Source organism: Neopsephotus bourkii, unplaced genomic scaffold (genome assembly GCF_033783945.1).
Source record: "Neopsephotus bourkii isolate Nb327-2 ecotype Australia unplaced genomic scaffold, CSIRO-AGI_Nbou_v1 NB_1447, whole genome shotgun sequence".
In the NCBI taxonomy this organism is placed as follows: Eukaryota; Metazoa; Chordata; class Aves; order Psittaciformes; family Psittacidae; genus Neopsephotus; species Neopsephotus bourkii.
In genome coordinates, this window is record NW_026901924.1 from 574,657 (window position 1) to 590,022 (window position 15,366).

The 15,366-nt window shown below is 35.6% G+C and overlaps 1 protein-coding gene across 7 annotated transcripts in view; it reads right to left on the reverse strand.

The window, feature by feature from the left end:
• Positions 1 to 1,032: 1,032 nt before the first annotated feature.
• SHOC1 (shortage in chiasmata 1) overlaps positions 1,033 to 15,366 on the reverse strand; it is a 45,652-nt gene continuing 31,318 nt past the window's right edge. For 3 of the 7 annotated variants that reach the window (XM_061368822.1, XM_061368824.1, XM_061368826.1), the window contains 12 exons: positions 14,644 to 14,716; positions 13,145 to 13,214; positions 12,400 to 12,584; positions 11,793 to 11,910; positions 10,457 to 10,568; positions 9,383 to 9,504; positions 8,330 to 8,423; positions 7,190 to 7,321; positions 5,575 to 5,724; positions 5,014 to 5,164; positions 4,235 to 4,792; positions 1,033 to 1,479 (listed from right to left, as the gene is read on the reverse strand). In XM_061368822.1, the coding sequence (XP_061224806.1) occupies positions 1,379 to 1,479; positions 4,235 to 4,792; positions 5,014 to 5,164; positions 5,575 to 5,724; positions 7,190 to 7,321; positions 8,330 to 8,423; positions 9,383 to 9,504; positions 10,457 to 10,568; positions 11,793 to 11,910; positions 12,400 to 12,584; positions 13,145 to 13,214; positions 14,644 to 14,716 (1,866 nt within the window). In that variant the 3' untranslated portion in view covers positions 1,033 to 1,378. The remainder of the gene's footprint in view (positions 1,480 to 4,234; positions 4,793 to 5,013; positions 5,165 to 5,574; positions 5,725 to 7,189; positions 7,322 to 8,329; positions 8,424 to 9,382; positions 9,505 to 10,456; positions 10,569 to 11,792; positions 11,911 to 12,399; positions 12,585 to 13,144; positions 13,215 to 14,643; positions 14,717 to 15,366) is intronic. The other 4 variants (XM_061368823.1, XM_061368827.1, XM_061368828.1 and 1 more) reach the window with 2 other exon arrangements.

The window sequence follows — 15,366 nt, forward strand, 5'->3', positions numbered from 1 at the left end:
ATTACGGGAAAAGTAGGGAGACCTTGTTCACAATTATGCTATATTTCTTCTTAAGTTACACTTGAAAGGTGTTTTCGAAAGTGTTGCAAATAATTTGGGTACAAATAGTCTGGAGATATTTGCTGTGAACTAAAATTGCTATTACTGCTGTCATCATAGCTTTTAGGAATTCTCAGCTAAAAATCAGCACTCCATTTGCTCTGAGACCAGAGTTTTCTCCCCTAAATGTTGGTTTTATTTATCCAAGAAGTGAATATGCACTTAATAAAGACTCAAAAAGGCAAGAAAGTATTTTACTAAAAGTATAAACCATAAACTTGTTTCATTTTTCTTTCTGTTACTGCATCAAACTCAGAGAGATTTGCGAATGCTAAAACTGAATCAGCTGCAGGTTGCTGAGCAGGCACTGGAGCTGGCAGGCATGCAGGTGCAAACTGTGCATGCATTCCTGCAGTAGAATGGAGTTACTGTCTACTATTGCTCCCACACATACTTCCTGTTTCATTGCCAAACTTCTGATGGGAAGTGAAGGTTCAGGTACTATTCTACCCTCTCTCTTCTGTAGCTTGCAATTGAGATGCCTTTTTTTTTTACCCCACTCACTAATCTCTTACCTCTTCCAGCTGCAGCCTTCATTATCTGTCAATGCCTCGCAGATGACTCCCATCTCCGTGCTTGCCGACAGAAAGCAAGACTGAAAAATGTGGATGCTAACAAATGGCCTCCACCAGATTATGAGAGAGCTGGGTCACAGCCAAGCTCTCTGAATTAAAACTATCAGAGTTGTAAATCTCAGCATATCTCTTATATAAAACAAATAAAACTGTCCATAAAACAAATAGGTTGTTTCTGTAGCTTAATTATGATAAAAGGCAGTTCATGAACTTATCACATGAGTTCCTAAAGGAGCTGCAGAGGTGAAGAAGTGGAACTGCACCCAAAGGAAAATACAGAGAGTCACAGCTGTGGGTGCAAGAAAGCTCTAAAACCTTATGAGCATCCTTGAGAGTTCAGCGTACCTGGTCTGTCTTTAAACCTGTAAAGCTGCATGCTCAGGGAACAAAAACAGGTGACTTAAAAATTCCATTAGCTTCCGTGTCTGGGTTTTTTTCACCCATATTTTATTTTTTGCATAAAGAGTGATAAAGTAACTTTATATCACCCATGAGAACAGAGAAACAGTAATTCTCCAAGTTCAAGGAACCAGTTTGTTTAGTAAAATTTTTAAAACATACAAAAGAATTCTGAATTAGTAAGGAATCACAAACCCTAATTTCTCTCTAAGAATGAACAAAAAAGTTCAATTCAATCTATTTCCCTTCAAAGACTAAGAATTTTAAAAAGTGTGTGTGGTATACAAATCCCCATTCCATCCCATTCAAAAGAATTTAAGACGTGTTTGTCCATCACTTCTTCCAGGGACTCTTTCATATGTCAGTCTTCGTTTTTTGAACTCTGGTACTTCTGCAAATCCTGAATCTGGAAGGGAAGTGGAAAGAAATTTTATGCATGATAAACTACAAATACAATGTGTATGCAGACTTAACTACATGTTTCTCAGCTCTAATCAGACTTCAGCTCTAATCAGCTCTGTGTGAAAAGTATCAACTGCCGTAAAAGCAAATGTGTACAGATTAACTACTTCTAGATAGTAACTAGACACTACTGCTGATCATTTTTATGCATATCATCCTGTAGTAGTAATATAGGACCTTATGCAGTATAAATACACCAACCCGTGTTATGCTTAACCACAATATTTCACAGTATTTCAACAAAAAAATGAATGCTTACTTCTATTTCATTAATATGACACTCAGTACTATTTAATAATTGTGAAAGTTGTTTCTTTTTAACCAGAGCTATGTTAATGTTTCTAAGTTGTTTTAAAAAAAGCTACTTACGTTCATAAGATTATTTTTACAGTAAAATATTTGAGTAGTTGCTTATTCAAAATCAGTTACTGTAAGAAAATCCTGTTTAGTCTTTACAAAAAGTATTGTCAAAAATCTTTAACACTGACCTGAGGATTTTATCTGTTCCACTGGAAATACTGGCATTGTTTGTGGCTAATAAAAATTTGATCTGAAGCTTGAAGAAATCCCTGGGGGTTCCCAATGTGTCTTTTTAACTTAACTCTATGCAAATTTCTTAAACTTGGCATTTCACGTTTCTTAAATCTGGGCCTTCATAAGGCTTTCACAGTATTAAGGTGGGGTTTGGTTTTGTGTCTTGTGGGGGTCTGTTTGTTTTGCATTAGCATGCACAACTATTTAGTATACTTACTTTTCCCCTGGCTATTTAATAATAAAGTAAAATAAGCCTATTCTTCCCAAATCTAAACCCCAAACCACTTTTTGTTTTTTATTTGATTCAGATTTAAGTATAATTCTGCCCTAATGGGAAGAGTATTACAGAAAGCTTTTTACTCAGAGATCACTGCATTAAGCTCTGGGATCCCCAACAGAAGAAGGACATGGACCTGTCGGAGCAAGTCCAGAGGAGGCCCCAAAGACAATCAGTCTAAACTGAAAGAGGATAGGTTTAGATTAGGTATTAAGACTAAATTCTTCACTGTGAGGGTGGTAAAAGACTGGCACAGGTTGCTCAGAGAAGCTGTGGCTGCCCCATCCCTGGCAGTGTGCAAGGCCAGGTTGGATGGAGCTTTGAGCAACCTGGTCTAGTGGAAGATGTTCCTGTCCATGGCAAGGTGGCTGGAACTGAATGATCTTTAAGGTCTCTTCCAACCCAAATCATCCTATCATTCTATGATTCTATGATCACAGTGTTTACAGAATAGTGTAAAATTGGTTCTAGAAGAATCTGCCCTGATGTCTACTGAAACTACAGTCCTCAGAATTTTATACTATCAGTGCCAGTTTTAGGCTACTGAAACACTGTTACCTAGCCATAATACCCCAGGTCTAGAATTTAATCACAATGGAGAGGCAACAGGTCTGTTCAGAGTTTCTGTATAAACATTTTACTTTACAGAGGCTGAAACTCTAAAGCAGTTCACCATATCCAATTAAATTTTCCTCTCATTATTTGCATAATCACCTTAAACAGCCCAAGAAACTTAATGGTATCAATTAGCTACTTGTGTTTTCAGGAGTGAGTCCCATCTATTTAGTGAAAGCATTTTAATGCTATGCTGACCTTGCCATACTAGCAACAGATTTAACAACAGGTAGCAACAAGAAAACATAAATTAAATCATCTGTACTAGGAGTTAGGCACTTTATTTAAGAAGCTTAACCCTGGATCTTTAAAGAACGTGGCACTTCACCTATAGGGAAGCAGCAGAATTTAAAAAAACACCCTACAATATAGGATGCAGCAATACATTGTCTAACAGGGACTACTGATGCTTTCTTACGTTCAGGAATCCATGGATACATATTATGGCTTATCAAAAAAGGCCTCAAGATAACTATATTTGAGAACAAAAACCAGAGATAAACTAAAAAAAAAAAAAAAGAACAAAAAGAAGAGGGAATCAAGAAGATGTTATGTAAAGTCTGTATACACCTTCAGGGTAAACAAAGTTTTGAAGTACACACTATACCATCTATTTGAAGAAACAGGCTTTGGAATGATCTCAAGTAAACAGTTTAGCCCTGGAGACATTAGTTAAAAAAACATAATCCAAGAATAAGAGAGCTGTATGAATAAAACTTTAAAGTTGTCAGGGTGAAATTCTTAGTCCATTTACACCAATAGCAAAACACAGCCATTAGAAGTATCTATATCTCACTCTCAGAATCTGCCGTATCTACTTTTTTGGCCTTTAAGAGAAAACAACCCTTTTGTCCAAACCTATGTTTACAAAGCCATCTTTCTCATAATTAAAAAAAAATTCAGGCATGATAATTATGCACATTTCAGGCACTCTCAAAGAAAGAGGAGGATGAATCTTACTATATTGGAAAACTCTATTTTCCAATATTTTCCCATGGAAAAATGACACAATTCTGGTTTTAGTTTGGTTTGTGTGTTTGTTTGTTTGTTTTTAATATTCTTTATGCTCAAACCAGAAAACAAATGTTTAGGAATCTTTTAACACAGGAGACAAGTACATGCAGGTAAGTTTTTTAGTAAAGGAAACATGCAACAATTGGATTGCATTTGTTTTAACAACTAGCTGAAGAACATACAAAATCTAGTGATACAGATACTTCTGTTTCAGTTGACTTACAAATAGAATCTCAGCAAACATATGCTTTGAACATACCTGTTCTATTTTTTTCTTTTGTCCACAAGAATGGCGGATTTTGTTTTCTCTTTTCTTTAGTTTCTCTACCTATTTGGTGAAAACTCAGACTGTGAAGCTCATCTACGTCAACAAAGAAATCAGAGAGGAACCCATCAGGTGCAAATGAATCACATGGGCCTGTGAATGAAGAGCCATTCCATGGGGTCTGGTCGATCAGAATTTCTGGGCTCTTAAATGTTGTGTCTCTGAATTCTTCTAGAAAACTCTGTGAGCTCTCCTGAGGTTCACAGTCACTGAAAGTTGCAAAGAAATTCTCTTTTTCAGAGTTTTTGGAAGAAACTTCAGAGCTACAATGCATCCTCACAGGCTGTCTTTGAACATGAAGAGAATTAGTAACATCTAGATGAGCAAAATCTTCACAGTCCTTTGGCACAGCAAAGAAATTCTGCTTTCTTCCCATAACTACTTCTGAAGAACATGATTTCTTTTGTAAATAGCTTGGAGCATCACAGTAAAAAAAACCCCGATGAGGATTCAGTGGAGGAATGAAGGCTTCAGAACTCGTATGAGATGCTCCTGGTAGAGAAAAATTTGAATCATTCTGTTTGGAGAATGAAAAGATAGCTTATTTCTCTACAATTTACAGAAAACCAAGATGCCATTGAGCATTTTTATTGCAATCTGTCTCCTCAGACCTTTCCATTATTAGAAGATACAGATTCTAATACACTCAGATTTTCACATAGCTACATTTTCCCAGTAACTGAAGATATTACCTCTGGTGTTTTGTGTCTTACCAAGCAGTCCTAAAGACTGATGGTTTTGTTTATAATCTGGATACAATGTGTTGAAGTTACTCTGCTTTTCTGGGGATGGTTCACCTTTCCCTGGTATTTCCAGAGGAGCAGCAGCCTTTCCGCTGTATGAAGACGTCATGTCACTAAAACGCTGAAACAGAGAAAAAGATTCTTGAGGAGTGTTTCTAGTATGTGTCTACACTGACAAATATGAAAAGTTAAACCAGTTGTTAGGATTCTAAGATGTATAATATTTTGTTTACTCGAAAGAAGAGATCAGTACAGAAGGAGAGGCATGTACAGTAGACAATGTTGCACCTGTCTTAAATCTATAACGAGAGTAAGTAATAGCCTGTCTCTTGAAATACAGGAAAATCAATACCTTAATATACTTTATTCTCTTTCATTAGTACAGAATTGACTTCACAAAATCTGCTGAGAATTAGCAGATATTTCTAAAAGATACCAGCAAATGTGCACGTAGCATCAGAATAAAAAACCCCAACTGTATTACAACAGTGCAAAAAGATTGATCTCATACATAAATTAATTTTGGCTAACCTTTAAAACTTTTTTTGGAACCTCCGGCAGAAGTTCCTGAAGTTGATCAAAGCTTGCAAGAAACAACTTATTCAGTGAAGATCCCTTCTTTAACATAAGCTGAGCAACCAGAGGGTTGACACATGGAAAAGTAAGCAGGCATTTCTCTGTCTGGAAATGGAAATTATTTAGTTAGATTGATATCTGACAAACTTTTTTTTTTTTCCCTTTTTTATTTTTTTGAAGAATGATATCCCTACAAATAGATCATACAGTGGATCATAGAAATAAGAGTTTTCAAATAGTGTACTTCTATAGCATGATGAAATTTTTTTTTTTACTACAGATATAACATATTGTTTTTGCAAGAGTAAGTTCTGTATAATAGTTTGATAAAAAGCAAGTAGTCTAAAGATGCTTGTTTCTGTTCTAAAGGGTGAAACTAGTGAATGATGTAAACTTGATTTGAAAACACAGTATCACATTTACTGTTTATTCTCCATTTTGAAGAGGATTTCCTAAGTCAAAATAAGCTGACAATGTTAATTTTGTTTTGCACAGTGTTTGTAAACAGCAATGAGACGTGCCTAAAGCAGGAGTTGCTAAGGGAAGGCTGAGTGTCACAGAGAGGGCAAAAATTTCAGAACTGTAGCATTTTAGGAATCAGAGTTTCTGGTTCCTGACTTTCATGAAACTCTGAACTCAGCAGGTGCCAGGATCTAATACCTTTAACAGAGACAATCAGTGCCTCCTCTCAGATTTTTACTGGTGAACTTCATCTCTAAATTGGAAAACCTATAATCCAATATTGCACACTTTAAAGGCCATGTCAATACGTGATTTAAAATGCTTCTGAATTGTGCAAATCCCCAAAAGGATCTTGCTTTACACAAATTCAAAGCTTCCACATAAAATGAATGAATCTGTAAATTTAACCTGAAAACTTTAATATACAAGATAAAGTCATATATTTGACTGTGACTAATGGACCAGTTCAGGATTTTATTGTAAATACCAGATGTCAGCTACTGCATGAGCAGTTACGGAGATTTCTGCTATCTTGTATTAAAGCAAGTCTGTTAGCGGCACTATTCACTGTTCTAGTGGGAGGCAAGTGACCCTTCCACTAGACCAGGTTGCTCAAAGCCCCATTCAACATGGCCTTCACCAGTGCCAGGGGTGAGGCAGCCACAGCTTCTCTGGGCAACTGCTGCCAGTAGCTCACCACCCTCACAGTGAAGAATTTCTTTCTAATGTCTAATCTCAATCTCCCGTCTTCCAGTTTAAACTCCCTGTCCTGTCCCTACAGGCCCTTATGTAAAGTCCCTCTCCAGCTTTTCTGTAGCCCCCTTAAGGTCCTGGAAGCTGCTTTAAGGTCTCCCTAGAGCCTTCTCTTCTCCAGGCTGAACAAGCCCAACTCTCTCAGCCTGCCTTCACGGGAGAGGTGCTCCAGCCCTATATATGTATGTACAAAGATACATCTGAAATATTTGTTTCTGTATATAATAATACTTATTTCAATAACATATTTTAAGAGAACAGTAACAAAACCAAAACAAAACAAAAAAAAAGCCTAGAAATTTCTAAGTCAGAAACGGGAAGAAAATAGTGTGATTCAGTGGAAAGATAGACAAACCTCAGATGGCAAGACAGAAAGCCAGGATTTGTCCAACCAGTCATGAGGACTTGTATTAGATGCTATCAAAATGTTGTCAGCAATCTGACGAATTACCAGCGCTGTCTCTTCAATCCCTGGCATAAGAACTACCTACAAGTAATTGATACATAATATTTTTGGTCAAAAACACCTTATACTAAGGAATGTCTTAATCTGCTAAGTTAAATGGGAAAGCTTAACGGTGACCCTAAATGCAACAGCTGGTAATGTGGAGCAATTAAACCTGATCCCTGCTTATCATATAGAGGAACTCCAAACAACCTCTGACTACTAGCCTGGCTGCAAATTACACTCCATATTTACACAAATCCTATGTAGGTGAAAGTAGTTTACCCTATAGGTCTTTCATATGTAATCAAGTTTATAACATGAGTTTCTAACAGAAGCAGTAATTCTGAGATGCCTAATATAGTTTAAGACATGACAACTGGTGTAAGTAATATCCAGACAAACTACACCGCCGAGTACCTAGCATGAAAAAAGCTTTGTCTTCCCTTTAACCTTCATTTAACCAGATAAATTTGAAACAGATTTTAATATGCAAATAAGTAAAAAATGCCTAAAATATGTTTGCCTCATGCAAAAGAAATAACATTACAGTCATCAACTTGGTAAACCAAATGAAACTTCTGTCCCATTTTTAAATGTTGATTATTCTAGATACTGCATTTTCTTATTTATAATGAAAAAGTTAATTTATTTTGCCACATTGAAAAAATAGCAAATTAGCTGACAGCAGAGAAATTTACACTTTATTTTTTTCTGCTACATTAGTAACAGAATATTAATCTGAAACTTCAAATTAAGACATAAGTAAGATTAATACATGTCCTAATTACAAAACTAAAGGTACAATCTCATTTGTTGGCTCTTAGTCATAAAACCACTTCAGCTGCTATTTCAATCTGACCCAGCTTGTACAGGAGGCAACACAGTCTTTTCACCAACTTCAGAAGCACTGAATTAATGTCCTCTCACTTATTTTAGTAATTTTGAGTTATTTTATGGTTTTGATATAGAATATATACTCGATTAAGCACTTTCGCAATATCATACAGTGAAGGTTAAAACAGAAAGGTTGTTACCAGAAAAAATTACCTTTACTTCAAAGTCTTCTGACTTTTGTGTAAGTTCAATTAGAGCGGCATAAATTAAGACAAGGTTAAGCACAGTATCTCCCCTGAGACTGTACCTATGAAACAGGATTGTTAATATCCAATAGGCATATGTAATAATACAAAAATGTTTGTTCCATGTGTTAATAAATGTCTGCTTCATTTCTGGAAGTGAAAATGCTAGTGCAGTCTGAGTATTAGTATCTGTGAAAGGAGAACTAAGGCATACTGAGTGACTGAGTGCTGAAAGATGCACTGTGAGGAACAAAATGGGGTCAGCCTGCAGCAAAGCAAACCTGGCTTGGAGCAAAAGGACGGGATCAGGGTTCGTCACTGGAGAAAAATCACACTGAGAGGAAAGGTGATATGTGGAAAATTTATACCACTTGCTCACAGAAAAAAAATCTCACAGTAGATAGTAAAGGAACTTACGCTTATGAACTACATATAAAAAACCCTGTGCTTCCATAGTAAAAGCAGAATTACCGATGGAAGCACACTTGAGGAATGTCTTCCTGTTGATAATGATAGACAGTGATGGTAACACAGTAATTCATAACCATGTATTTGTAGGGGTTAATTTACTTCAAACAGTTATAAAGAATAATTCCAGTAGTTAATATTCTTAGCCTTGTGACATTTCTGGATGCGTTGATTTTAAATACACATCACATTAGCATTACCTGCCTCAAATCCTGTTATTTTGTAACAACCATTTCTTTATCTCTTGTGTAAGCCTAAACGAATCCTAACACATAAAAGCCATCTTTGCTAACTCTTTTTTGTGTCTCCAGTGATCACTGTTACTTCTATGATTCCACTGAGTTTTTCAGCTGGCACACGAGAACACTATAAATAAAAAGCCCAAAGCATGCTAGAAATATGAGCTTACAATATTTTTGTTGTTCTAAGAGAAATATGCTCCTACAGAGAAATTAAAAGAACAAAAAGTGTTAGCTTGTTCTAATAAGCACCTTCCTTTAGTGATAAGTTTGTTTTAAAAATACCAAAACAACACAATAATTTAACAACTTACTCTAAACTCGGTCTTTCTCTGGAATAGAGAACAATCCAACAGCACGTATATTGGAGAGATAGTACCATCAGCTTCAATATTACATTTTCACAGGATTTCTCATAATTTAGTTCTTCCATAGTCTACCACAAAATTAATATAAAAAGTAAAAACTAAATAAATATATTACTATGGCTGTCACAAGCTCTTAATGTGCACCTCTGTATTATGCAGAAGTTAGATCAAACATAAGATATAGCAAGATAACACAGGCATTAAAGGCACATCTGAGGGTTAGGAAAGGTAGATTGTATTCCTAGCTTTTATTTTGTTTCATTTACTGCTTCATTCCTCTTTTTCCCTCCTGTAATTAGGAAACTCTGTTACTAACTTTTTAGGATGTTCTTAAGGTTTTTGATAACTTTAGTAACGCAAAATACTGTTATAAACCTCTGGAATACTTGTTTAGCCTATATAAATCATATTATATTTACATGGAATATATAAAGTATAACATCACTAACTGCAGTAGCATTTGCAGTACAATGTAGGAATATGTTGTGCATGCAATATTAATTATTTTACTGTTTATCTATCTTTCAGTAGCAGTTTTTCTAATTGTAAAGTCATCTGCATACCAGAATTTAAGTATTATGCTATTGTTTATACTATTACTTTTTATTAAAAGTAGGACAAACTATTCTCTAGACTACTTCAGATAATTATCTGAAATTGGAGGAATTAATATGCATACTGGTAAGAAAATGCAGTCACAGATGCATTTAATTTGTTATTAGAACATTCCTTTATGTAACCCTATTTTCAAGTATGCATCCTTTAACTATATTTAATACAATCCAATCTCAGGTCAAATGTTACACATCTGTGAAGAAATATGGTTACAGATATGCGAACATTTTAAACTTGTCGAACTGGCATAGGCAGAATTTTGGAGTTAATGACTTTTGAAATAAATCATAATGTGAAACAATTCATGAATTCAATACAACTATGAGGAAAAAAAGATCGATTAGAAGGTTGCATAAGCGACCCAATGCATAACAGAAACTGGACATACTAGTTTAATTTTTTTACCTGCAGATAGATAGCAGTACATTCATCTACTGTCAACACAACATATTGATCTGTACTTCCACAGAGCCTTAAAGAGTAACTACTGCTTCTTTCAACAAAGGTAATGCTGTACCTAAAGAAGCAAAATTATTTTATTAAATCTCAGCTAAGTAAAATAATAAGATTCATTTAAAGGAAATGAATAATACACATCTCAACACAAGTTTTAAAATTACACAGTCCCTTCGTACCATGGTCTTGTTCAAATGCTCAAGCTCATTTCAGGACACATCTGAAGGATACGTACCAGTGTAGCAGCGACTTAATGAAATATTACTGGATTAATTCAATTATGTTGTTAACCATATAAAATAGGACTGTAATATATAGCCTTTGAGTTTACAGAAAAACAGATGTAATACAGAAACTAAGTCAGATAAATGAACAAAATATACTTAGATACTCTTCCTGAGTAATTAAATGTATATGCATTTCTTTTCTTCCTTTCACAATTGTACAGCACAGTGAAAGCAAATTGTGTGAAAACTCCCTGACTGCCATTGGTATGATCCTAAATTTTTCTGAGTGAATGAGAACTGCCAGCAACACAGTCTCCTGTAACCAGCTGTGTTAGCAGACTCACTGAATGAGTATCACATGCTTAGGGCCTTCAAGGAGTCTTGGCTGACTAAGGGGGTAAGATGACAAGAGATGATGTTGTAAGATGACAAGACACTTATTGGCCTCATCCATAAGAAGCAGAAGAGACCTAAACCTAAATCTACCAGCAGTAAGTCCTCTAGAAACTTGTATGGGCAGTGCATTCAACATTAACAAAAAAGGTGAACTATAAGCTTTTCTGAAACCATATAGTTCTTTGCTTACACGTTTAGTTTCTTCATCAGTGCTACAAGGAGCTAGTGAGAAAGTAGCAAAAAGCATTCCTGACTATTTAGCTCATGGCCAGGCTGAACAGAGAATGTGAACAGGTCAGAGTTATATTAAATATTCTAATTTTAAATGTCAAACGTTTTTTTCCCCCCTACTGAGCTGTAATTAGGCACAGCTCAAAAAGGGCTTCACAACTGACTCAAGCATACAGGAAGGATCAAAACTGGCATGTCTCTTCACCAGCATTGAGAAATCTACCATCTGTATCTCCGACACTATGTTTAAGAGGTGCTGCAGTGAAAAAAATCCATTCTTGTCTCTTAACTTAAAATGCTAATAGTGTAATTGCAGCCATGTACCTGATAGCCAGGTAGCTGGCTACTACATAATATGATAGGACAAGATACATGTCCTGGAAAACTGAAAACATATAGTCAGTATGATTAAATAGGTTATTTTTACTCACTTGGATTCTAAAAGCTGAAGAATATCTGGCATATTAAGAAGACCTTCAGTTGTCAGAAATACATATGGAATCTGTACCTCCAGAAGAAAGGAGCTACAGCGATTCCCTGAAACATTTTCTGTATGTAAGATAATAGTTTCATAACAACAACAATAAAAATATTTAGGTATTTCAGTAGCTATATCTTTTAAAAATGTAGCTTTTATTTATACCCATTAAAATGCTTCCTTTCTATGCTCCCCCACCCCCAAATGAAACTTCTGTATTGCTCTGAAGTTAAGCTTTAATTTATATTCATTTACATCAACAGCAACATCCCCTTAGGATGAGGAAGGGTGGACACAGTTTGTAATAACTGTAAACAACATGCAAACTTGGCATAAGTCTTCTATCAACCGACATTTACTACTACATCCTGGTCAAAGCTCACACCCTAAGAAAAACACCTTCCTGTCTTGCTGGTGTATCAATAAAACAGCTCTGTTTGCTTAGCTTTAGCTATTCATTCTATTCCATAGGCACATGACTGTAGCATTTTAGGGAACAGAAAATGCTTTCCTTTCATAAGCCAGCCCAGTTGTTTTATTACAATTGGCAAAGCACTTACCCATCCATATTGTTTCAGGGAGGGTGGTTTTAAAAGTCATGTAGGTAACATTAAGATTTTTGCACAGATTTTTCCAGCAAGAGTTTTCAGAATAATCATATTCCACTACTAATGAAAAGTGGGTCCAAGGAAAGTCAGCTCCAATTTGCTGATTTTGTACTATAACACAGGAATATCTACAAAGGCTTAAACAAACAATAAAAATATTAATAAAATTAAGTTCAGGTAGAATTATCCTCAGCACAAAATAAACACATTTTTACTTTTAAGGAATATCACTGATGAAAGTACGTTTACAAGGAGTATTTACCCTTCCTGAATTAAAAACTGTAATTTCTTTAAAAATTAGTTTAAAAATTAAAAGCTGTACTTGCCCTCCCTCCAATTATCTGCCTGAAGTATTCATATTTCCTGCAATGTCATAATCTGTCATTATTTCTCTAGTGTCCTCCCCCAACTTTCCTACACATTTTCTTAAACAAGTTTTTCTAAAACATGAAAAACAAAATAAAATGTTAAACCCATGCAATTGCATGTTTTATTGAAGTTCCTCTGAGCCTCACAACATTTTGCTAGAGTGTTGCCTAAGTTCTTCCCTCCAAGAATAATAAAGCTGTAGATCCCTACTCTGAAATTGTTACTCCAGACTGGAAAGTCCCATGGAAATGAACAAAAGTAACTAAAGTTTCAGTGATGTTAATCCTGACTAAAGACTTTGCTCCCCAAAATCAAGAATTTGACTTACTTGCTTATGATATCTTTGCAACTTAAAAAGGTTCCTTTTTTCTCAGAATTCAAATCTGTAGCTTTTAAATCTGCATAAAGGGAACTAAAGCCTTAATCAAACAAATAAGTTTCTGCAGGTATGAATCAGTGCACAGCAGCAAATGTGGAACAACACAAAATATTAAAATTCTATGTACTACATTTTCTGTCTTGATGAAGTCCTACACAATTTCAGTTGTATTGCACTGGTTGGTGTAATGACTTAGAAATTTCTGGTTTTGAACCCAAGCAAAAAGTAATGTAGATAAGTTTCATTTCTCACAAACTCGCAACCAATTACCTCATTACCTTAAAATGAAAAATTAAATGCTAGTGCAAAAGGAAGCATCTTTGCCTCTTTATATTTCTTTATACTTTATGTACACTTTAAGTTTGACTGGAAGATGTAGCCAGAAAGGGATATCTGTATAACACAAATACATTTCTTAAGTTGGATTAAACTGTGTTTGTAACCAAGTCTTAAGACTCTAAAGCAAATAAAACACTTTTCACTAAATATTATTAGTAAAAGCATTGTGAACATGCCTCCTCCCTTTCAAAACATTCTAGAGGACAGGCTTTCTTATTTTAAAAGCACAGGAAATTTAACCTTATTTTTAAAGGCAAAAGAACAATGTAGTACATGACACTGTTGATAAGAAGCAAGAAGGAGTTAAAACAATGGATTTAAAACAGCAATATGAAAGGAATCAGCTGCTAGCTCTAAACGTAAGTAGAGACTCAAATAACAATCTGCCTAAAACATGTTTGTTTCACCAGCTTAATCTGTGACGTTGAACAAGCTTGTAGAAAGTTAATCACTGGTACAATGATGAATTGATGAAAGTGTTGCTTGTATCAGTGAGGGACTGTGATAATCCCTAAGTGAGAGATACTGGAAACAGTACTTTTTCCCCCTTGAGCTAAACAGATTCCTACAGCTATGCTTACATATTTAGCAAGTTAGCCAACAAGGTCAGCAACAGAGGCTAAGGGAAATAATGATCTGTACCAAACTACTCATTTATAGTTTTATGCTAGGGAACTCAGTTAAGGCTTCTAAATTCTAACTGCTCTCAACAAGATTTCACGGAAGGACAGTTGTGACCACCAATCAGCTAAAAACAGTGAGACAATATGACCAAGGTATCAGATGCTATTATAATTAGGCAGTGGGCTACCCACATCTCCTTTTGTGTTCTGTTAAATAAATCTTTGACTTGAGAGATGAACTATCACTCTCTTGCAACAGGAAAGATCATACCAGAACCCTTAAGCAGGGGAAAATAAAATTATAAGAAAGAAGAAAAGATGATGGAAGAATTAGGAAACATAAAACAGTAGGCAAAGTATATAGGAATGTTCCTGATGAGAGGAAAAGGGAGAAACACCTGAAAAAGCATACAAACATACAAAATGCAAAGAAGACAATAACAGCCACTTTTTCTTTCAAAAATACATACAAAAATAATTATTTACCTTCTATTTTAGATAAAGAATGAATGAGGGCATATTTTTCTCTCTCAGAGTCCATCCTTGTTATGATAAGTATCTGGAAGAAAACAAGTAAAAGAAACTCTAGTACTGTAAAAAAAAATTGTTCTTTCAGCCTCTATATATCTTTCTTTCGCCTTTGCACAGAAAACACCACGTTGACTAAGCAGGCAACAAAAATGGAATGGTTTTCCAGAATCAAAATCATAGTATAATAGAATCGCTCAAGTTGGAATGGACCTATAAGAATCCTGGAGTTGAACACCCTGCTCCTCATAGGCCTACCTCAAATTAAACCATAGGACTGAAAGCACGGATACTCTCCTCAAACTCTGACAGGCTTCATGTCGTAACCACTTCTCTGGGTGGCCTGTTGCCCTGACTAACCATCCCCTCAGTGAAGATCCTTTTCCGAATGTCCCATCTGAACTTCCTCTGATGCAGCATTATTCCATTTCCCCATGTCCTATCCCTGGTCACCAGAGAGAGGAGATCAAGCACCTCCACCTCCGCTGCTTCCTATGAAGAAGTTGTACACTGATGGGGTCACCCCTCAGCCCTCTCTTATCCAAGATGAACAAAACTGCCCCTGGGTTGACATTAAGATGACAAAGGTGTCATATGTCTCCTAATACAGCATAATCCTACCATCACAAAGCAAAATGTGTTACTCTTAAGAAGAAAATGATGCTGAAATCTGCTTAGAAG